The sequence below is a fragment of the Grampus griseus genome (assembly GCF_964374135.1).
Source record: "Grampus griseus genome assembly, chromosome: 20".
Lineage (NCBI taxonomy): Eukaryota > Metazoa > Chordata > Mammalia > Artiodactyla > Delphinidae > Grampus > Grampus griseus.
This window is the reverse complement of record NC_139014.1, coordinates 43,919,123-43,944,236: the sequence shown is the minus strand read 5'-3', so window position 1 is coordinate 43,944,236 and position 25,114 is coordinate 43,919,123. Positions and strand designations below refer to the sequence as shown.

Here is a 25,114-nt window from a genome sequence, read left to right as displayed (position 1 = left end):
ATGGGATGGGCTCATGGGCAGAAGGCCGAGGAAACCTTCCCCTCATTATCAGATGCTGTCCGCTGGGCCTCAGACCTAGGGCAGCGTGGCTTTCTTGCAGATACCCTCCTGGTCTGTCACCTAAGGGCCTCTGGATGCCGCAGGAAACCCCAGATTTGGGGAGCACTTAACCATACGGGTGCTCTCTGTGTGGTGGGCCCCTGGAATCTCCCACAGACCCAGGAGGTCTATAGTCTTTGCCACAGACCCAGGAGGCCCCTTGATGAGCCCCGAGAAGCCGCACTAAGGCACTTGGGGAAGCAGGGGGAGGCAGGCCGAGACAGGGGCTCAGGTGACCATTCGGGAGGTTAGGGAGCTTGCCATGCTGTTTCCTAACTGTATCCCGCTCCCCTCCCACCCCAACTCTGCACACACCATTCCCGCCTAGAGTGCCTTTCTTTGCCCTCGTCACCAGCTCTCCTCTTCCCTTTGGTTCTGTGTGGATGGCACAGCCTCCAGCACGCCCTCCGTCCTCTCCCAGGGCTGGGACAGATGTTCCCTCCGCGTTCCTGCCCCCATCCTCGTTTCCTCAGAAAGTACTCATCCCGGGGTGTTCTGGCCGCCTGGTGCTCTGGCTGTCTCTCACTTTATACAGAAGATGAGCCCAGGGACCATCTGTCTTGCTCTCGCCCCGGGGCCTGGCCCAGAGCAGGGCCCTCACTGAAGGTTTAAACGCATGTTGGTGAGTGGGGGCAGGGAGAGCAGAAGTTGGGATTTTCTAAAGAAAATTCCATCGCTGGAAATCTACAGACACTCAGATGTGGAATTCAAGCTTCTTGGTTTTGATTCTTGACGGGGGAGAAGGAGAGAAAAATCTTACAGCGTCCTTCTCCACCTGGCTGTTCTAGAGTCATGGGGTGGGGGAAAGAGGGAGTTAGGGCAACACACGCTTGTCCTTGGCTAAGTGTCAAGTTCAGAGGGAAGAGTAGTCACGGAGAAGGAGTTAGAAGGTCAGGGGAGTCTGTGACACCTGCTAGCGTACCTCACTGCCTCTGGTATAAATTCTATACAACTAAGGGTTAAATTTCTTCACTGGCTGACTCCCAGGGCCATTTCTAGGGGAAATGTGCCGTCCTGGAAAGTCCTTCCCCGGCCACCTTTCACTGCTCACTCTTTGGAATGTTTGATACTTGTGACTTGTCCGATCTCTTGAAATGCAAGCCAGCATCTTGCCCACAGAGAGATCTGGGGTGGGCAGACCCAATGGTCAGAACTTCCCTTCCCTCTGCGAAGGACCTCCGTTGGTCAGCTTGGGTTCTAGAAGGAAGCAAATGCAGAATCCAGTTCAGGCACTCAGATATGTAAACAGGAGGTTCTTCTTGGGGCATGGCCCACCTCAAGGAATTTCCCAACATGCACAGCACTTGGCAGAGAGCGTTAGATGAGTGACACCTGGCTGCACAGGCTGGGATGAGAGCCATGAAAGGCGATGGCCACGGCCAGGATCTGAGGGAATGTCAGTGATAACAGAGAGACTAAATGAGATCATCCCGCGGTACCTCCCAGCTGCATGGAGGGCGCAGCCCCGAGCTCGCTCTTTTCCACGGGGCCCAGGAGAGGGTTTGCCTGCATCAGTTTTACGGAAGACTCCACCTCTCAAGGGGCCGGGGATGTTGGATGTTGGTTATCACATCTTCTCCTGGTCGAGGTGGCAGGGTGGTGGGGGAGGACAGAGGGCGAGACCGTCATCAGCGATTCAGGAAGAAGGACTTGAGGCTCTGGAAGAAAACTGACTTCTGTCTCTGCTTCTGTTTCTTTTTGATGATGGGCACCCACACCAGCCCGCATACCAGCATCATGAGTCCCAGAGACAGGAAGGCGGGCCCTATCATCTTAAGGACCTTGAGGCTCTTGTCACCCAGGTTCAGGGTGTAGGCCAAGCAGGTGATGACCACACCGAACAGGAGGATTGCACCGCCCACGGACATGATGACGATGGGCTTGCGGTAGATTTCCCAGTTACTCCGGGGGGTGGTGGTCCAGACAGACTCACTTCTGGAGCTGATGCACAGGGAGCTGGCGGTCTGGCTGGGCAGCAGGTCCTTGGATTCTGGAGACTTCTCGTTGACCTCCACGTCCTTGGGGGGAGCCTCCATGGTCACGGCTCCCGGGACCGGGCACCTGGTACCAGCACCGGTTAGAAGCAAGGACGAGGCCAGGGGAATCCTCGCACAGCCTTCCTGTTCTCAGCATCTGTCTCCAGCCTGGCTCTTAGTGGAGGGCAGTGCAGGGTTTTTGTGCTGAAGCTAAAAGAAAAGCAGATGAGATCCACATAAATAAGAAGCCACTCAAGGTGGTGTTCTTTTTCCTTGTGAGAGATAAATATTATATCACTCTGATCAACCGCTCTTGTTATTTAAAGCAGGGAACAGTGGTGGCCTTTAAGAAAACGGGCAAAAGCTACAGTTTATGAAGCGGCATCTTATTTTCAGACCCAGCCGCTTTCTTGCTGTGTGGTCTTGAGTGAGTTACGGCCTTGGTCCTTGGCTTCCCCTCCAGTCCCTCCTCCCGGGGCCCCAGGTTCTTACTCTTCTTTGCGGTCTGGCCAGCTCAGGCCCCACTCAAACAGCATTTACTACTGTCCCTCTTTGGGAGCGGGATGGGAGGGGTTTCTTTCCACAGCAGCAAGTTTCCTGGGAAGGTGGGCTACTCAATCCCAGTCACAGTGGGTTCCAGACGGGGTGAGAGGTGGGAGGGGTTGCATTTGGAAACCAGGGTATCAGGATAAAGGAGATGGTGTGTGAAGCTGGTGGCTCCCAAGCCCAGCACTCGAACCTGCTGCTTCCCCTCTATCAAGACACCTCTAAATGTGGAAGGGTCCTGTAGTGAGCACACTCTCCTTCCACACTTCCTGCAATGCTCAGTTCCAAGTAATTTCCTCAACTCACCCCTCACAGCAGCTCAGGCCTGGACCACTGGGCCAGTGCTCCCACTTTGCCGAACAAGACCCCTTCCCTGCATCCCAGGGGGAATAGGAATTGTAGAATCGCCACGCCTTCAGAATGTGGATATTCACATTCGTGTGTGCTCCTCTGGAGAGAGGATATCGGGATCTCTGCTTCCGAAGACTTTGGAAAATACGACGATGGGCTTTTATAAGTAGGGGCTCCCGCTGCTGCCCTGTGGGTCCCGAGGAGTATTTGCGTAAGTGACGTCAACACTCTTAAAGTGATCTCTCCTTTTCGCCTGCGGGCTCGGTGGGGAGAGCAGGGCTTACGAGGCGTGTGGTGAAATCCTAGCCGGGGAGCTGGCCTTGGTTACTGCAACCTGGTTTCTCCTGTGGGGTTTTGACGTCTTTGCTAGGATGGTCTCTCCAGGTGGCCCTTTCCCCACTTGCAGCAAATCCCAGGGCAGAAGCGCCTGCTGCCTTCAGATGTTCGGGGTGTTGTGTTGGAGGAGTATTAATGGGAAGGCACGAGTCTCATTTGTGCCTGAGGGTCACCAGGCTCGGTGGGGAAGGACCAGCTCCCGGGAGAGCTGCCGCTGGGGTGCGAGGCAGCCACGGCAGATGCAGGGAGGACGGCTTCCTGGATGCTGAGTGAGAGGTGCGGCCAACTGCGCCTTGCTGGCCGCACCTAGTGCATGCTCTTTGGCCCTGCCAGGAGGTCGCATGTTTATTCCCCTCTTAGGAGGGCAGAGGCTGAGGCCCAGTGAGATTTAGGATCGTGGCCCAAGCCTCCCCCCAACTTCGTAGGTGGCTGTGTTGGGATCCAGGCCAAGGTTTTTGGACTCAAAGCTCATTGTACTAGACCGAGCTGGTCAGAATGATCCCTGAGGGTCCTTCCACCATGACAAGGCCTGAGTTTTTCACTTTAGGGTTGCATCCTGCAGTAGAGTAACCTCTCACTGAGTAAGGACTGACAGAGACAAGTAGTTGTATAGGGAATCACTCTACAACAGAGAGATAACACTGATGTTAAGTTTTTCATAATGGTACATTTATTTATTTAAAGAACTACTTTTACTCTGAGATTATGTCCTTCCTTCTTTTATTTTGGCATTGGAATATTCATTTCATGAAACGACTGTGAGGGAAGATGATCATTGGTTTTGTTGGTATCTGTACTGGCCAAGATCAGAAGTCAGTCATCCTGTGTAGATGTCTATCTACTTTATCTGTCACCTATCTGTCATCTATCTATCTATCTATCTATCTATCTATCATCTATCTATCTATCATCTATCTATCTATCTATCTATCTGTCTATCTATCTATCTATCTATGTAAATTGTAATACCTCACGAAATCCCAAAGAATGGGAACCTTTCATTTAGTGGCCTTACTTAGGAAGAGGGTGGGTCCTTGGGACAGTGAATGGTCGGGGGGTTCATCTTCCGGGCACTGACTGGAGGAGAGCACTTCTCCTCCCTTGAACAAGGCTGAGCTCCGTGCCTTCTCCCCCCACCCCTACCAGGCAGGAGGTGGCAGCAACTCTAAACACAAGGGGCAGGCGGGGTTGGCTGTGGGGTGAACGCCATGCTGGGTTCCTTCACGGTTGCAGCACGTCACTGAGCTTACTTGCAGGGTCTGGCGTGACAGAAAGATCCAGGTCTCTGACAGCAGAGGGACCACTGTCTGAACCCACCTGAGACTCCCTAGTCACATATATAGAATAAGGATAACGGCATGTCTGCCTCATAGGGCAGCGGCTACTGTCAGGTTTCACAAGACCCCACTTCATTGTGTGATATGTTACAGGAGTTTAAGACATGACCCTGGTTGCTATTATTATTGCAATAGTTATTTTCTTTCGCGGTCCCTGTTTTCTCATCTGTACAATAAAGAAGTTAGGCTGAGGGACTTCTAAAACTATTTTGTATAGGTCCATAGGTTGGTGAATCAAACTCAAATTCTGAGAACCCAGGTTTCCTGAAAATCACCATCTCAGGGGCAGTACGAGTTTTTTAACATTTTATTAAAGTACTCAAAGATCCGATTTCTTTTTCTGATACCAGGTTTTCTCAACAGTGGCACTATTGACGTTTGGGAGCCAGTAATTTTTTGCTGCAGGGGCTGTTCTGATCATCGTGGGATATTTAGTAATATCCCTGGCCTCTACCCACTAGATGCCAGTAGCAAACCCCTCCAGTCATGATAGGCAAAAATGTCTCTAGACCTTGCCAAGCATCTCCTGGGGGCAGGGTCAATCTGGTGGAGAAACTCTGCTCCTCGTTTGCAGACTGACTCAGGGCCTCTGCTGGTTTATACGCCTCCTCTACCCAGCAGCCCCCCTCCACCGGCACTCAGCAAGTGCTCAAAGGGCTTGGGCCTGATGCTGCAGTCCTGTGGGGTGGGGAGCACGTAACCCCTGGGGAGCTGGTTCAGAAAGTTCAAAAACATGTAAGACCATCTACGCCATTAGAGGTTAGGACAGTGGTTACCTTCAGTGGGGATGGTGGCTGGAAGGGGGACATGATGGAGACTTTTGGGGTACCATCGTGCTCTGACTCTCGATCTGGCTACAGCCAATTACATGGGTGTGTACCATTTGAGCTGTACGCCGTGATATGACCGCTGGAGGAAATTTTAAAATATAAGTAAATGCAATATGTTCATTATTTGGATTCTGACTAGAAGAAACCAATTGTACATTTCGAGATAATTTTAGGGAAGTTTGAATCTGGATTGGATATTAGACGACGCTAAGGATTTAAAATTTGTATTATGATGACGATATTGCGGACACAGAAGAAAGCGTCTTTATAGATATGGAGATAATCTTGAAACCACGCACAGAGACGAATTGTCATGATGCCGTGATTCACATGGAAGCATCAAACTCCAACTCAAATATGACAAAATGTTAAAGGTTATAAAATCCGGGTGACGGGTACATGGAAGTTCATTATATTATGATCTCTACTTTTACGTATGTTTGCAAATGTTTGTAATAAATGAGACACTGAATATACAGATGGACGGTGACCAGACATGTATAAGAACAGAACTCTGACCCACAACCTGCAGAACCAGCCCAGGAAGCCACCCCGTTATCTACAATAACTGGCACAGGGAGCCAGACTACAATCTGTAAGTAAGACTTTCAGGAAGTCAGAACGCCTTCCCTAGTAACCAGCCCCACAGGCCAAACAGTAACTGAGGACAACTGCTTTTTGACAAATACACCAAAACAGTTGCATGGGGAAAAGAAAGTCATTTCAACAGATGGTGCTGGAATAACTGAATATTTATATGGAAAAAAATGAAACTTGTCTTCACCTCATACGATCAACAAAAAATGAATTCGAGATGGATCATGGACATAACCTGAACATAAAAGCTAAAACCATAAAGTTTTAGGACAAAATATAGGAGGATATCTTTGTGACCTAGAGGTTGGCAAAATTTCTTAGGACAGAGAAGGCAATAACCGAGGAAGAAAAAGAAAATCAATAAATTAGATTTCATAATAATTTAAAACTCCTGCCTCATTAAAAGCTACTGGGAAGAAAATGAATAGGCAAGCTATGGACTAGGAGAAAATTTTAGCAAAATACATATTTGTCAAAAGATTTGCATCTGAAATACATGTGATTAGTAACACAAACAGCCCAATTTTAAAAATGGGCAAATGATTTGGACGGACCCTTTACAAAGGAAGACAAATAGATGAAGAAGAAACCCATGCAAAAGGGCTTGAGATTGACATTCGACAGGAAATACAAACTAAAACCACAAGGAGATACAGCCACACACTCACTAGAATGGCTAAAATTTAAACATCTCACAATACAGATGTTGGTGAGAGTGGGGAACAACTGGAGCTCTTGTGTACTGCTGGTAGGAACGTAATATGGTACAGCCGCTTTGGAGCTAGGTCCGGTAGTTTCTTACAAAGTGAAACATACGCCTTCCCTTTGAACCAGCAATTCCACTCCTAGATATTTCTTTGTCCAAGATAAATGAAAACCTATGTCCACCAAAGACTTGTTTAAGAATATTCATAGCAGCTTTGTTCATAATAGCCCAAACCACGAAATAACCCAATGTCCATGAACAGGAGAAAAGGTGAACACATCTTGTATATTCACACAATGGAATACTACTAAACAATAAAAAGGAACAGACTTCTGATACACACACAGCATGGATGAGTCTCATGGGCATGATGGGTGAAGGAAGTCAGATATAAAGGAGTACATATAGTGTATGTTTCCATTTATATGACACTCTAGAACCTTCTAGGAACTAAGCTAAGGTGACACATCTCAAAACAGTGGTTGTAGGGGTGGGGAGGAACTAACTGGGACCTTCTGGGGTCAATGGAAATGTTCTATCTCTTGATATCGGTGTGGGTTACATGGGGGACCCATTTTTCAATATAGTACACTAAGATTTGTGCATTGTGATGTGTGTAAATTATACCCTGCAAAAAAAGAACTGTAAAAATCGTAATAATAGTAATAAAGGGGGTCAGGCTGGGGAGCAGGTGAAAGTATAGTTAAACCAAGAATAGCAGAATGTTGATAATGGTTGAAGTCATATGATGGAACTTGGGGATCCAAGGTAGAGGTGAGGGCAGGAAACACATTACCCCGGAAAAGGAAAGTAGGGGCATGGGCAGGGGCAGAATGACCCCAGAATAGGGCAGAGATGTTAAAGGGAAATCTGTGAGGTGAGAGAGTCACCTGGCCCTTATGGGAAACACCATGTGCTGATTCTGAGGAAGAGGAGATCCTGAAAGAAAGAGAAGTTGCTTCTTTGAGAAATTGGGATTTGGGGACAGAAGATGGAGATGGAGGAAGACGTGGAGATGGAGGTGGAGATGGAGATGGATATGAGAGATTGAGGTGGAGGTGAAGATGAGAGGTAGAGAGGGAGATGAAGATGGAGGTGGAGATGAAGATGGAGATGGAGGTGGAGATGGAGATGGAGGTGGAGATGGAGATGGAGATGGAGATGGAGGTGGAGGTGGAGATGGAGATGGAGATGGAGGTGGAGATGGAGATGGAGATGGAGATGGAGATGGAGATGAGCATGCAGGTGGAGATGAATATGGGGATGGATGTGAGAGATGGAGGTGGAGATGGAGGGAGACAGAGAGAGAGAGGAGAGAGAGAGAACAAGAATTTCACCATTTTCACCTTGTCTCTGGAAAGATACCATCCCTTGAAGGAAAACAGACTTTCAGGGAGCCAGGAGGCCCTGGGCAGAGCAAAGACTGGGTTTGGTTGGCCAAACAAGTGTGTACAGAAGGGACCGTCTCTTGATCTTGTTAGAGCTGGTCTCCTTATCTGTCGTGTGTTTGTAATTGGCCAGGTATTCGAAAACCCTGTCTGCAGATATCCACTGAGTGTTTGCCCTTTGACCTTGTGTTCCCCAGGTTGCTACACAGCACTCGGCTCACAGCTCTCCCCAACACTGCAGCAAACACGCTCCGAGCAGCCCCCGTGTCTGCCCTCTGCTAGACGCGGAGCTGCAGACACAACTAAGAAGACGACGTCCCTCTCCAAAGAGGAGCTCCAGGCGTCCCCATTTGCCCTCTCAGTGGTGTCTCTGACAAACAAGGTAAAGTGATGTCTCAGATGAGAGGGGAGAGAACAGCAGGAACTTTCTGGCTGTTTCTCACGCACTCATGTATTCATCCGCCAACAGCTGGTTGGGTGGGGTGTGTGGACCATGACAGCTGGCAAGCAACAGTGAGTGTCCAGGAGAATAAGGAGCAAGCACTTTTCCCTCCGGTGGATTCTCGAGTGTCTGAAATGCACCACTTAATGGGGCAGCAGTTGCAGGGCCGGGCCTGGGGCTTCCTCAGCTTCCTGTGCGCTCCAGCAGGTAGCTCAGCGCCTGGCTGGGGCTTAGGACTTGCCAGACATTTGTGAAATGATTCATCAAATAGGGGAGCTGCGGCAGGAAGGTTCGGCACGGCAGCGTCAGGTCACCATTGCTGTTCCTCTCCATACAACTGTCAAGTATGACCTGTGTTCTTAGAGCCGGGGTGGTCAGATGGGACTGGCTAATGAGGGGGCAGGAGAGGCAGGTGTGAGGAGACCCTCTGACCTGTTCCCCATCCCCTTCCCCTCCCTCCGTGCTCTCTGATGGATGGACACCTCACCAAGTCTGGTTGCCCTCCACTGGCTGGCCTTCCTGAAGTCTTCAAGGTTCCCCAAGCAGCTTCTCCAAAGGAGAAGCAGCACACAGTGCGTTAGGGGAGCGTCGACGCTTTTCATACAGTAACAATAACTGTCATTTCTCGGACTCTTCTTATGGGCTGGGAACCAGGCTGAGTGCTTTATCTGCATTGTGTCCTTTAACCCTCCTGACAAGTCACTGAGGATGGGACAGTTATTACCTCATTTTGTAGGTGAGGAAACAGGATCAGAGAGGTTAAATGACTTGCCCAGCGTTACTCAGCAGATGAGTAGTGAACCAGGTTAGAAAGGGGAGTTTTGGAGCCTGTCTGGCTCCAGAGCCTGGGTTCCAGTCTGTCCTGCTCCCGTTGGGATGGTTTTGAGGTTTTGGTTTTGTTTTTTTTTTTTAAACTGGAGGAACAGTGAATGGCGAGCATGTTTGAAATGGGGGCACTGGCCATGCACAGAATTGCAGGGGTGGCTGCTTTGGGTGAGGGGTTAGGCCAGCCCTGATGGGTGGAGCTGCTGAGGACGTGGGGGCTGAAGCCGGGGGCCCTGAGCTGCAGCCAGCAGAGCAGCAGGAGGCCTGTGACATAGGCCACAAAGCCACTACCACCATCATCCCAGTGGGGCACAAAATGCGTGGTACCTGCCACCTTCTTCACCTGGAGCATCTCTTTTAATAGCTCTACTACGATGGTACTCTTATTATCATTCCCATTTTACAGATGAGGAAATTGAGGCTCAGAGCTGCCTGACCCCAAATCCTGGTCTTTATACTGCACTCTGCTTGCTCAAGGATGGAGCCTGCCCTTCCCCTTCACTACCGTCAATATTAATAGGTTGCCAGATTTAGCCAATAAAATGACAAGATGCCCAGTTAAATTTGCGTTTCACATAAGCAACAAATGGTTTTTCTTATAAGACTGTTCCAAATATTGCCCAGGACATCCTTATACTAAAATGTATTTGTTGTTTATGAGAAATTCAAAGGTAACTGGCATCCCTTTGTAATGTATCTGGCAACCCTGATATCATAAGAAGCCCCACTGGGCTTGGGTCTGGAGTTATCTGTCCCTTCCCAACCTTCTCCTCCCTGATAGGAGCTGGACTATTCTGGGAATTGCAAGGACCAAAAGCAGGGGAGAGCGGGCACATGTCTCACAGCCAGGAGGTGGGCCCAGAGGGAAGGGTCGTCTGGTGGGAGAACAGGGGCAGGTTGCGAAACACAAGTGATAGAAATAACACGATTCCTGAGAAAGACCCCAAGCGTGGGTTTGTATTTGGAATTCCTGAGTTGTGGAGGGTCTTGCTCTCTCCCCACTGGAGTCCCCACAATGCCTCACCCAGCTGTCACTGCGAGTGGCTGCCCTCCCCCCAACAAGACATTCGGTTGGTGACCCCATCCCTCTGATAAGGTGAGTGGTGCCTAGTGCCTGAGCTGATAAAGCAGAGGCCAGAGTGTTTCTGAATCTTCTGCTGCTGTCACCAGGGCACCTGTCTGTCACCGCCCACAGTGCTTCTAGGAAGGGAAGTTCTCCAAAGGTCACACTCCACCTAGACAGTGCCACTCACCTCGCTCTTCACATCACGCAGCCGGCGCCCAGGCCCTGCCCGGTTACAAAGTGGAAAGACAGCCAGGTGATAACGTCTGCTTTTACCTGGGGGTATGGTCCCCGTGGCACACGTCTGCCCTACCTGTTTTGTCCATGTTTATATTTGCCAGCCTCGTTTCCCCTTTCCGACATGGAGCCTGCCCCAGCCCGCATGCTGCGACTTGTTTTCCTGACACCGGCCCTGGTTGCCTGCCACACCTGCAGCTGGGAGGGATGGACCCACAGATGCTGAGGTCTGATGTGGGATGCCCAGGAGGACGGTCTGGGTGTGAGGTCCCGCCCATGCACTCCAGGATCTGAGGGTGGCCTTGCACCTCGACGTCTGGCTTTTTTGTTCCTGCCTCTGTCGAGGTTTGGGAGGCTGGTTCCTGCCCAGCCCTTTCTGCCAATGGCTGTGAAGGGTGAAGCCCAAATGCTGTCTGGCAGGGTGGAAGCAGCCACCTGCACACAGCTTCCCCTCCTCCAGGTGCAGAGCCGGGACAGCCCCTCCTCCCTGCCACAGTTCTCAAAGGGCAGCCCCTCCAGCCTGCTGGCGGCTGGCTCACCCCCTGCCCTCCCAGGGCACAGCCCCCTCCCCTTTGCCAGCCATGCACAGCTGCCTCCTAACTCCAGTTCACAGACCCAACACACACTCTAAAGGAAAGTTAAAACCAGCTCGTTCCTCTGGGGAAATGGAAGGAAGGGCAGAGGGACAGGTCCCCTCCTTACTTACTGTCCTCGACGTCCCTGGGGAAGATGGGGGACCTGGGGCTCACACGCAGCTTGCACCAGGAGGAAGCCGGCAATGAGCTTCTGCTCAAGTTCTCATGGCAGCCTGAGGAAGCCTCCCTGGCCCCATCCAGGAGCCGCTGTGCAGCGAATCCCCGCCGAGAACAGGCTCCAGCGGGGATGATGAGCTCACAGGATGTGGGCTAATGGGTTAACCCTTGGCGGGCCGCTGGCAGAGGTACTTGTGATAGGGCTTTAGCTCAGCTCTGCTCAGCCTCTATTAGATGAATCTTGTGAAAAATTAATGAAGTTTCTCTGCAGTCTGTCTTCAAGTTTCGGGGAGATGTGCATGAGGCTGGTGTCTGGGCCAGGGCTGCTTCTCCTGACCCAGGCTCAGAAATCAGGAGACCTGGAGTTCCGGGGATGCTGGAGCGTGTGATGGTGACGGCGGTGGTGACAGGCCAAAGAGTGGGTTACCCAGAGTCTACACTAGCTCTGTCCAGTGCAGGCCTTGGCTGTGAGACTTGGGAGCCCTGTTTGTTCTGGATGTTGGAGAAAGCATGTGTAGACTTACTTAACATCCTCTGTTCCAAGATGGCAGGGTTACCTCTGGGGAATTCCCAAGCCCTATGGGTGGACACCTTGTGTGACAAAATACCAGGAACCCACAGACAAAGGTCAGATGAGCATATAGGGTCCTACCCCACCCCAGGCCCAGACATCTCTGAACTGGGGGCAAAGTAGCATGTTCATCCTTGCTTCTCCCGGCTTTCCTGACTGTGCCCCTGTATTTTTCATGTTACTTATCATGGTGATAAGAAACGAATGAGAAACATCACTGCAGTGGTGGGGCGGGGTTTCCATCTCTATTAACAGTCATCACATTGTGCTTTTGGAAGCTGGGTGTGAGGTGTTGAATTGCCCAGTCTCAAGATGTGGGTCTGTACCCTGAAGCCAACAAGATTGCCTAAAATCCTGAAAGCCAGGCTGACCCTCCACTCTTAACACCAACTCAAGGATGAGAAGCCTTGCTTCTCCTGGTTGGGGGCTCCGGGGTGAAGGGGGGGTCCCTGCTATGGTAATGGTACATTGGGGGCCTGTAGGGGAGGCTATGTGTCCTGTAGGGGAGGCTCTCCCAGGAGTGACCCCAGGAAGCGAAGACCAAGACAGGAATGGGAATCTTCCATCCCTGGTAGCTTGTGAAATGAACATGATGTTTCCAGCCTGGGAAGGCTCTGCAGAGGTTGATGGGTGATAAAGGGCTAGAGAAGCAGAGGGCCCCGAGGGCCAGCCATCCACCGAGCTGCAGGAGGGGGTCGAGCTGAGGGGGCTTTTCCTCTGGCTTCCTGTGGAAGCGAAGCCTTCTCTGATCAGGGGATGAGTGTCCAGGGGAGCTGGACTTGAAGGCTTCTGAGGATGTTGCTTGCTCTGCCTTTATACTCAGATCGGTTTGTCAGACTCAATGGCCTGGCTTGTGAAGAAACCCGGGGGTGAATTATTTTGCAGTGCAGATAATCAGATCATTTATTCTTCCCTCAGTTCAGGTTTCTGTGCTTTCCCCCAGCCCTCTGCAGGGCGTGGCAGGCAGTGTAGCAGCAGCCATCAGTAAGACACATCCGTATTTAGCATTCCTCCACGTCGGGCACCAGTCTAAAGTACTTTATAAACGTACAGTAATTCATGTATCCCCCACATACTCCTATCAGTTAGGGATGTGAGCTATATTATTCTTCTTATATTTGGCTTTGCACAAATTACTTAACTTCCCTGAGCCTTAATTTTTTCATTTAAGTGGATGTGATCATTGCTACCTTAGAGAGTTTTTGTAAGAATTGTATAAGAAAATGCACATAGCAAGTGCTTAATGAATATATGTACATATTGATATATTCTGTATGATATATATTCACACATTATATAATCATATAATACATGATATATGATTAATATATTCCATATATATTAGATATAATGTATATATTATATATAGTGTATGTATGCATATGATATAAGTATATATATGTACCTATGCAAATTAGGGGAGATCTGGGTCCAGGAGAAAGTGTCCAGGTAGAAGCTGTGCTGTCTGCAGGCCCCTCCCTAGCAGGATAGAGGAGGGGGCTTGAGAAGCCAGCTTGGACCCTGGACAATCGACATCAAGTGTCCCCGGGAGGCAGGGCTGCTGCTGCAGTTGTGGTATCGAGGGGGCAGAAAGCAGGCACAGGCCCTGCCTGGGGGATGGCTGGCGGCACCCCCTTCCCCATCCTGTAGCTCACAGCTGCTCTGGCTTAGCTCTGCCCCCCTCACCCGGCTAGCCTAGTGGTCCACACACCCATGGTGCATGGGGTGACCAACTATCACCCCTGGTTCGATGGGGTGACCAATGCTCTTTTCTTTTTTTTCATTTGTCACCCTTCTTTCTTAAAAAGTATTTTAAAGGAAATCTCAGACATCTCTTCTTTAGTGAATCCTTGCCACTGGAGATGTGTATCTCTGTAACAGATAAGGACCTTCTTCCTTCCTTTCTTCCTCTTATTTAAAACAATAACCACAATGCCATCATAATCTCACTTGAAATGTAAACGTTCCTTAATGTTAATACCATTCACTCACATTTCCCTGATTGTCTCAGAAACGTCTTTTTGTGGTCAGGTCTCCATAAAGCAGGGTCCTCCCAAGTGCCGGCCCTATGCGCTGTGACTCCCAAGCTCCCTCTCCTCCATCGCAGTCAGTCCCGCCTCTGTTCACACCATTTAGTGACTGAAGATTCCAGGTTGTGTGAGTTGGGGAACCCACATTCCGGACCTGGCTGGCTGCTTCAGATAACTGAAGACTTCCTGTAAGAGAAACGGAAATTGGAAACTGTGCTGAAGTGCACATCTTAAATGGTGTCATTTAACATTTTCCTCTTTTCTGCAAGGGCTGGGTCTTGACTTCTGCTGCAGCCGGTGATCCTAGGACAGGGTCTTGGCACACAGGTGCCAGGCAATGTGGAATAAATGGCCAAGTGAGCATCCACAAGCCATCTTACAATGTACAGAGGCCTTTTGCCTCGTGCTGTTGGGTCCTCAAAGTAGACCCGCGACACAGGCAGGGCTGCATTTTGTATATGCTTCTCAGTGGTACTGCTGGGACCGGCCACCAAGACGGGAGAAGCCTTTTAGCTTTCCAGGGCCTGGGGAAATCATGCCAAGCAATTGCTTAGATCAGGCAGCCCCAGGGAGAGGCCACCACCTTCCACCTGCTCCCCCGCCCCCTATGTTAACCTCTGCCTTCCTTCCTTTCCCATCGGGGGTGCCCTGGCCAAGAAAATAGGACTCTGGCCCTAAATCTCTCCCGGTCTGACCCCTTGGTCTTCTTGAGAAATTCGGTTAAGTCAAGCGTCTCCCTAACCAATCTCTCTGGCTGGTCAAGCATCCCCCTCTCTAAGCCACGAGGCCATTTCCTAAAGCACCTGCATCTTTGCTTTTCTCTTCTTGTCTCTTGAGACGCTCTTGTTCCTTGTCTATCTGTCGGTCTTCTCCCTCAACTGCTTCTATTTCTCCTACATGACAGTTCTTGAGATGCCGTATTTCCTTGGGGGACACTCAAGGAGATACTGCCCCTTTCTTTCTCAGTACGTGTTAATTGAGCAGACAGTGTGGAGACGGCAGCCGGGTCGGGTCCTGCGTGGGGAATCGGAACGCCCTGGAGGCATTGGGAATTTCCTGATTGGGGCTGGGGGTAGGGGAGCCGGGGACACGGAGGAGGAAGTGATTGGTGGCATTTACGAGACCAAGTGGGAGTGGAGCAGGGCAGGAAAGAACATCTTTTTGGGGTGTGGTTCCCAGGGCCATCAATACCTGCCAGGACCTGCCCTCCTTTTGTGGGGGTCTGAGACCCCCGGAAGGAGCAGGACCTGGACCTGGACGGCCGGGGGCGGGGGGGGGGGGGGGGCGGGGTGTGGTCAGAGGGCAGGAGCCGCCTGCTCCTTGGGCGCGGCTGCCATCTAGTGGTGAGATTTAGATAGTGTTGCTATCTGAAGTTCAATTAGTCCTCGCCCAGCAATTGGCCTCTGGCCTGGTAATTAACACTGAACTTGACGTTGGAAAAGTCAGCGTCACAATATTTGCCGATAAATACCATCTCCCGAAAGTAGTCTCCGCAGTTTCAAAATCTGAAAGAATTATCACTGTCTAGCTTTCGAATAATTTAGAAGATTCATGTATTCATCGTTTCATCGAATATTTTCTGTGGATCTGTCATATGCCAGGCATGTTTTAGGGTAGGCACTGGAAATAAAGAGGTGACCTCGACGAACTGTACAACTTATGTGGCAAAAGAAAGGCAACTAAACCAACAATTCCAGTCCAGCAAGAAAAATACTTCAATACAGATATGTCTGTGCTGTGCTTTCAGAATACAAAGGAGGGTCATCTTAGATTGGTCTAGAGTGCTAACTGGGAAGGAAGGCAGAGGCTTCTTGAAGGAGATTATGGCTAAGATGAACCTTGAAGGGCATATAGGAGGCGGAAAAAGAATGATGGAGGGGAGGGAAGTGGCGGAGGTGGAGGTGGAGGTGGAGGGGGGTGAAGATCAGAGGGGATGATGAGACACAGGGAACAGACCGTAGGAACACATGAAGTTTTCCATTTCTCCTTTTATGAATTCCCCAAACATTCAGTTGTGAATATAAGGAATTCAATCTAGAACGTGGAAATGGGTTCTAACCAAGGATTTTTTTTTTATTATTACTAGAATTTTAGAACTGGAACGGATCCCAAAGAAATTATATCTAATGTGTTTAACAGTTCTTCTGTTACTATTTACACTGTGGGGCTTCCCTGGTGGCGCAGTGGTTGAGAGTCCGCCTGCCGATGCAGGGGACACGGGTTCGTGCCCCGGTCCGGGAAGATCCCACATGCCGCGGAGCGGCTGGGCCCGTGAGCCATGGCTGCTGAGCCTGAGCGTCTGGAGCCTGTGCTCCGCAACGGGAGAGGCCACAACAGTGAGAGACCCGCGTACCGCAAAAAAAAAAAAAAAAATTTACACTGTGTCCCAGTTTCTCCTGCTAAAATGGCAGTGCCTTCCCGTGCCTTGGGCAGTTAGGGTGGGGCCTTGATGAAGTCTAAGGTGGACTTGTGTAATAGTCTGCCCAGGGGTTGCTCTGCCTTGGTTGGTTCCGTCATATGACCTCATCACCAAAGGAAGAATCAGGTGTATTTCTTCCTTCCCTCCCTCTCTCCCTCCTTTTCTTCCTTCCTTCTTTTTGTTTTTAATCCAGCAAATAGTGGTGACTACCTGCTATGTGCCAGGCTGGGCATATTGATGATTCAGAGGTGAATGAGATCTGTCCCTGCCCTCAGAGGGCTGACAGTCTAGTGGGGTAGACAGACAGATAAATATGTATAAACAACTGTCAACAGACATTCCCCCCCATCAGGTAACAGAAGGATCTAGTCCTTTACCCCCCTCTTTCAGGAGTCACTTCACTCTAAAGTATTTGGAGAGGGAAATTTCCCCTCCCCAAATATTCGTCCCTTCCCCCTCTGCTGCTACCGGCCTCCACTTCCCTTTGTCCCAGGTCCATCCCAGGCCTCTGGTCTGCTGTTGTTCACCCCTCAAAGTTCCACCAACACAGAGTGTGTGTGTTTCATGGGTAAATACTCCCCATTCGAGAGAACACAAGATTTCTAGGCAGGAAACCACTTAACTTTATTTTTTCCTAATTCAGTACACTTGAATGGACCGCAAGCTGGGCTAACATGGAAGGTTAAACCCTTCCCAGGGATTCTGCATTAAAAAAGCCTTCTAGAATAGAATTGGCTTTTTTGTTTTGGATGCACAGTTGTATACCTTTTAACGCATGTATAGATTTGTGTAACCACTACCATAATCAGGGTAAAGAATAATTCCTTCACCCCAAGGTGTTCCCTCGTGCTGTCCCTTTATAGTGACTCTCTTTCCTCTGGCAATCCCTGATTTGTTTTCCATCTCTGTAGCTTTGTCTTTTCAAGAATGTCATGTAAACAGAATCATACGATATGTAAACTTTTGAGACTGGCTTCTACCACTTGGCATATTGGCTTCAAGAGCCATCAGAGTTGTTGCGTGCATCAATCGTTTTGTCCTTTTCATTGCTGAGTAGTCTTCCATTGGGTAGATGTACCACTTTCTTATTCACCTGCGGAAGAGCATTCGAGTTGTTTCTAGTGTTTGGCAAATATGAGTAGAGTTGCTAGAAACATTTGTTTCTGGGCTTTTGTGTTAACAGAAGTTTTCTTTCCTCGAGGACTGGGACTCCTGAGTCATATGGTAAATGTATAATTAACTTTATAAATGCTAAGTTGTTTTCCGGGGTGGCTCACACATTAATGGTCTTGGGGAGATAATACGACATACCCTGCACTTCCTACTTCTGCATTAAATAATTGAAAAAAATCATTATTTGATTTAAACCAGTGTATTTTGGGGAAGAGGGGGTCCCTGTTACTTATAACCAAATACAGTTCCTAATTGATGCAACTTCTATGCCAGCTACTGTCCTAGGCATTGGAGGAACAAATTTGAGTGAGAAAATGTCCCTATCCTTAAGTTCAACAGGGGTAAATGCTGGGTAGCATGTGATAGAAAAGGGCCGCTTTCTCAGACAAACAAACAACAGTCAAGGTTGTATGAAGAAACCCACCAAGTGGAACGTACGCCCCATGGAGCCATGATTTTGCTCTGTTATGTTTACTACTGTATCTCTTGTGCTTGGAACAGAATTAAAAGTATTCAAATCATATAAACTCAATGAATAAAATGGAAATAGAACATGTCTTCAAATTAAAATATCTTCTGTAGGGAGAGGATGATGATGACGGACCTTCTTGGATTTCTGGTTGGCTTAGAGAGCAGTGCCAATGGGATGGGGCACTTAGGACCTGCGCTCAGGTGGGGACCCTCTGGAGGTGGAGGCCAGCTAGGCAGCACATCCTCTGCGGTGATCTTTGTAATTGTTTTCCGAGCATACCGGGCTTCTTGTGGCATTGATACTGGAGGCTCTGTGGGCTCAGTTTGGCTTGAGAATGCCTCTCCTGAAAGTGAGAATAGCAATTAAGGAAAGCATGGGGAGAGTATTAACCCATTTGATTAATGAGGTCACTTGTTTTGCTAATAATCTCACCGAGGACTTTGAGGAGAACTGTGGCAATGGATTAAAACCCCAAAGGATGGACATTTCCTCTTCAGCCCGTAAAGTCCCCATCCAGTCCTGCAAAGCCAGTCACTGGTTTTAACTGAAATTCTCTTGTCCTTCCCACTAATTTCTCTGTGGACCTGTATGACTCAAGCCAGCCTCCCTGGCGAGGTTTTCAAAATGTATTACACAATTTCAGCCAGTGTTTGTAGCATCTTGGACCTTACATAAGAATAATGAGGGGAAGAGGAACCAAGATGGCAGAGCAGAAGGACGTGCTCTCACTCCCTCTTGTAAGAACACCAGAATCACAACTAGCTGCTGGACAGTCATCGACAGGAGGACACTGGAACTCACCAAAAAAGATACCCCACATCCAAAGACAAAGGAGAAGCCACAAAGAGGTGGTAGGAGGGGCGCAATCACAGTAAAATCAAATCCCGTAACTGCTGGGTGGGTGACTCACAAACTGGAGAACACTTATAACACAGAGGTCCACCCACTGGTGTGAAGGCTCTGAGCCCCACGTCAGGCTTCACAACCTGGGGGTCCGGCAACGGGAGGAGGAATTCCTAGAGAATCAGACTTTGAAGGCTTGTGGGATTTGATTGCAGGACTTCGACAGGACTGTGGGAAACAGAGACTCCACTCTTGGAGGACACACACAAAGTAGTGTGTGCATCAGGACCCAGGGGAAGGAGCAGTGACCCCAGGGAAGACTGAACCAGACGTACCTGCTAGTGTTGGAGTGTCTCGTGCAGATGCAGGGGGTGGCTGTGGCTCACCGTGAGGACAAGGACACTGGCAGCAGAAATTCTGGGAAGTACTCCTTGGCGTGAGCCCTCCCAGAGTCCACCATTAGCCCCACCAAAGAGCCCAGGTAGGCTCCAGTGTTGGGTTGCCTCAGGCCAAACAACCAGCAGAGAGGGAACTCAGCCCCACCCATCAACAGTCAAGTGCATTAAAGTTTTACTGAGCTCTGCCCACCAGAGCAACAGTCAGCTCTACACACCACCGGTCCCTCCCATCAGGAAACTTACACAAGCCTCTTAGATAGCCTCATCCACCAGAGGGCAGACAGCAGAATCAAGAAGAACTACAATCCTGCAGCCTGTGGAACAAAAACCACATTCACAGAAAGACAGACAAGATGAAAAGGCAGAGGGCTATGTACCAGATGAAGGAACAAGATAAAACCCCAGAAAAACAACTAAATGAAGTGGAGATAGGCAGCCTTCCAGAAAAAGAATTCAGAATAATGATAGCGAAGATGATCCAGGACCTTGGAAAAAGAATGGAGGCAAAGATTGAGAAGATGTAAGAAATGTTTAACAAAGACCTAGAAGAATTAAAGAACAAACAAACAGAGATGAACAATACAATAACTGAAATGAAAACTACACTAGAAGGAATCAATAGCAGAATAACTGAGGCAGAAGAACAGATAAGTGACCTGGAAGACAGAATGGTAGAATTCATTGCTGCGGAACAGAATAAAGAAAAAAGAATGAAAAGAAATGAAGACAGCCTAAGAGACCTCTGGGACAACATTAAACGCAACAACGTTCGCATTATAGGGGTCCCAGAAGGAGAAGAGAGAGAAAGGACCTGAGAAAATATTTGAAGAGATTATAGTTGAAAACTTCCCTAACGTGGGAAAGGAAATAGACACCCAAGTCCAGGAAGTGCAGCGAGTCCCATACAGGATAAACCCAAGGAGAAACACGCCGAGACACATAGTAATCAAATTGGCAAAAATTAAAGACAAAGAAAAATTATTGAAAGCAGCAAGGGAAAAACGACAAATAACATACAAGGGAATTCCCATAAAGTTAACAGCTGATTTCTCAGCAGAAACTCTACAAGCCAGAAGGGAGTGGCATGATATACTTAAAGTGATGAAAGGGAAGAACCTACAACCAAGATTACTCTGCCTGGCAAGGATCTCATTCAGATTCAATGGAGAAATCAAAAGCTTTACAGACAAGCAAAAGCGAAGAGAATTCAGCACCACCAAACCACCTCTACAACAAATGCTAAAGGAACATCTCTAAGTGGGAAACACAAGAGAAGAGAAGGACCTACAAAAACAAACCCAAAACACTTAAGAAAATTGTCATAGGAACATACATATCGATAATTACCTTAAATGTGAATGGATTAAATGCTCCAACCAAAAGACACAGGCTTGCTGAATGGATACAAAAACAAGACCCATGTATATGCTGTGTACAAGAGACCCACTTCAGACCTAGGGACACATAGAGACTGAAAGTGAGGGGATGGAGAAAGATATTCCATGCAAATGGAAATCAAAAGAAAGCTGGAGTAGCAATACTCATATCAGATAAAATAGACTTTAAAATAGAGAATGTTACAAGAGACAAGGAAGGACACTACATAATGATCAAGGGATCAATTCAAGAAGAAGATATAACAACTGTAAATATGTATGCACCCAACATAGGAGCACCTGAATACATAAGGCAACTGCTAACAGGTATAAAAGAGGAAATTGACAGCAACACAATAATAGTGGGGGACTTTAACACCTCACTCACACCAATGGACAGATCATCCAAATTGAAAATAAATAAGGAAACAGAAGCTTTAAATGACACAATAGACCAGAGAGATTTAGTTGATACTTATAGGACATTCCATCCAAACACAGCAGATTACACTTTCTTCTCAAGTGTGCACAGAACATTCTCTGGGATAGATCACATCTTGGGTCACAAATCAAACCTCAGTAGATTTAAGAAAATTGAGATCATATCAAGCATCTTTTCTGACCACAAGGCTATGAGATTAGAAAGGAATTACAGGAAAAAAAAGTAAGAACAACAAACACATGGAGACTAAACAATACATTACTAAATAACCAGGATATCACAGAAGAAATCAAAGAGGAAATCAAAAAATACCTAGAGACATATGACAATGAAAACACAACAATCCAAAACCTATGGGATGCAGCAAGAGCAGTTCTAAGAGGGAAGTTTATAGCTATACAAGCCTACCTCAAGAAATAAGAAAAATCTGAAACAATTTAACCTTACACCTAAAGGACCTAGAGAAAGAAGAACAAACAAAGCCCAAAGTTAGCAGCAGGAAAGAAATCATAAAGATCAGAGCAGAAATAAATGAAATTGAAACAAAGAAAACAATAGCAAAGATCAATAAAACTAAAAGCTGGTTCTTTGAGAAGATAAACAAAATTGATAAACCATTAGCCAGACTCATCAAGAAAATGAGGGATAGGACTCAAATCAATCAAATTAGAAATGAAAAAGGAGAAGTTAAGACAGACACTTCAGAAATACAAAGCATCCTAAGAGACTACTACAAGCAACTCTATGCCAATAAAACGGACAACCTGGAAGAAATGGACAAATCTTTAGAAAGGTATAACCTTCCAAGACTGAACCAGGAAGAAACAAAAAATATGAACAGACCATTCACAAGTAATGAAATTGAAACTGTGATTAAAAATCTTCCAACAAACAAAAGTCCAGGACCAGATGGCTTCACAGGTGAATTCTATCAAGCATTTAGAGAAGAGCTAACACCCATCCTTCTCAAACTCTTCCAAAAAACTGCAGAGGAAGGAACACTCCCAAACTCATTCTATGAGGCCACCATCACCCTGATACCAAAACCAGACAAAGATACTACAAAAAAAGAAAATTACAGACCAATATCATTGATGAATATAGATGCAAAAATCCTCAACAAAATAGTAGGAAACAGAATTCAACAACACATTAAAAGGATCATACATCATGATCACGTGGGGTTTATCCCAGGGATGCGGGGATTCTTCAATATATGCAAATCAATCAATGTGGTACACCATATTAACAAATTGAAGAATAAAAACTATATGACCATTTCAATAGATGCAGAAAAAGCTTTTGAAAAAATTCAACACCCATTTATGATAAAAACTCTCCAGAAAGTGGGCACAGAGGGAGCCTACCTCAACATAATAAAGGCCATATATGACAAACCCACAGCAAACATCATTCTCAATGGTGAAAAACTGAAAGCATTTCCTCTAAGATCAGGAACAAGACAAGGATGTCCACTCTCACCACTGTTATTCAACATAGTTTTGGAAGTCCTAGCTATGGCAATCAGAGAAGAAAAAGAAATAAAAGGAATACAAATTGGAAAAGAAGAAGTAAAACTGTCACTGTTTGCAGATGACGTGATACTATACATAGAGAATCCTAAAGATGCCACCAGAAAACTACTAGAGCTAATCAATGATTTTGGTAAAGTTGCAGGACACAAAATTAATGCACAAAATTTCTTGCATTCCTATACAGTAATGATGAAAAATCTGAAAGAGAAATTAAGGAAACACTCCCATTTACCACTGCAACAAAAAGAATAAAATTCCTAGGAGTAAACCTACCTAGGGAGACAAAAGACCTGTATGCAGAAAACTATAAGACACTGATAAAAGAAATTAAAGATGATACCAACAGATGGAGAGATATACTATGTTCTTGGATGGAAGAATCAATATTGTGAAAATGACTATACTACCCAAAGCAATCTACAGATTCACTGCAATCCCTATCAAATTACCAATGGCATTTTTTACGGAACTAGAACAAAAAAATCTTAAAATTTGTATGGAGACACAAAAGACGCCGAATAGCCAAAGCAGTCTTGAGGGGAAAAAACGGAGCTGGAGGAATCAGACTCCCTGACTTCAGACTACAGTACAAAGCTACGGTAATCAAGACAATATGGTACTGGCACGAAAACAGAAACATAGATCAATGGAACAAGATAGAAAGCCCAGAGGTAAACCCACACACCTATGGTCAACTAATCTATGACAAAGGAAGCAAGGATGTACAATGGAGAAAAGACAGTCTCTTCAATAAGTGGTACTGGGAAAACTGGACAGCTACATGTAAAAGAATAAAATTAGAACACTCCCTAACACCATACACAAAAATAAACTCAAAATGGATTTGAGACCTAAATGTAACACCGGACACTATAAAACTCTTAGAGGAAAACATAGGAAGAACACTCTTTGACATAAATCACAGCAAGATCTTTTTTGATCCACCTAAAGTAATGGAAATAAAAGCAAAAATAAACAAATGGGACCTAATGAAACTTCAAAGCTTTTGCACAGCAAACGAAACCATAAACAAGACAAATAGACAACCCTCAGAATGGGAGAAAATATTCGCAAATGAATCAACGGACAAAGGATTAATCTCCAAAATATATAAACAGCTCATGCAGCTCAATATTAAAAAAAGCAAACAACCCAGTCAAAAAATGGGCAGAAGACCTAAAAAGACATTTCTCCAAAGAAGACATACAGATGGCCAAGAAGCACATGAAAAGCTGCTCAACATCACTAATTATTAGAGAAATGCAAATCAAAACTACAATGAGGTATCACCTCACACCAGTTAGAATGGGCATCATCAGAAAATCTACAAACAACAAATGCTGGAGAGGGTGTGGAGAAAAGGGAACACTCTTGCACTGTTGGTGGGAATGTAAATTGATACTATTCTCACTATGGAGAACAGTATGGAGGTTCCTTAAAAAACTAAAAATAGAATTACCATATGACCCAGCAATCTCACGGCTGGGCATATACCCAGAGAAAACCATAATTCAAAAAGACACATGCACCCCAATGTTCATTGCAGCACTATTTACAATAGCCAGGTCATGGAAGCAACGTAAATGCCCATTGACAGATGAATGGATAAAGAAGTTGTGGTACATATATACAATGGAGTATTACTCAGCCATAAAAAGGAACGAAATTGAGTCATTTGTTGAGACGTGGATGGATCTAGTAAGTCAGAAAGAGAAAAACAAATATCATATATTAATGCATATATGTGGAACCTAGAGAAATGGTACAGATGAACTGGTTTGCAGGGCAGAAATAGAGGCACAGATGTAGGGAACAAACATATGGACACCAAGAGGGGAAAGTGGCAGGGGTGGTGGTGGTGGTGTGATGAATTGGGCGATTGGGGTTGACATGTATACACTAATATGTATAAAATAGGTAACTAATAAGAACCTGCTGTATAAAAAATAAATAAAATTCAAAATAAAATAAAACAAAATAAAATCCTGTATGCCGTAACTAAGGCGCAGCGCGGCCTAAATAAGTAAATAAATAAATAAATATTTTTTAAAACCCCACAATGTCCTTCTTAGGATTTCTGCTGTTTGCCGAGTTTCTGCTCTGGGTGTGGGTTATAGTCACACCGTCGCCCCGGCTCCATGAACTGCTGAAGTAATGCTAAATCTAGTGATTTCTCTGCTTCTACCTGCACCAACTGTGCTGCGAAACTTGGCTCTCCCCTCAATGTCCACAAATCCCCCACCTAAAGAAGGACTTCGTGTAGACTTCAACAAGGCCAGCAACTTCAGCTCATTTTTACAAGTTCTGTGGCTACGGTTACAGCATCTATAACTTATCTTCAAAAACTTCTGAATTAACAGTGTATTATAG

The 25,114-nt window shown here is 46.9% G+C and overlaps 1 protein-coding gene across 1 annotated transcript; it reads right to left on the bottom strand.

Moving 5' to 3' along the window:
• Positions 1-1,727: 1,727 nt before the first annotated feature.
• Positions 1,728-2,135, bottom strand: PIRT (phosphoinositide interacting regulator of transient receptor potential channels; the record flags this gene model as incomplete). The annotated part of the gene is made up of 1 exon (XM_082678964.1): positions 1,728-2,135. One exon carries the CDS (start codon positions 2,133-2,135, stop codon positions 1,728-1,730), a length of 408 nt encoding a protein of 135 aa, XP_082535090.1.
• Between the last annotated feature and the right edge of the window lie 22,979 nt (positions 2,136-25,114).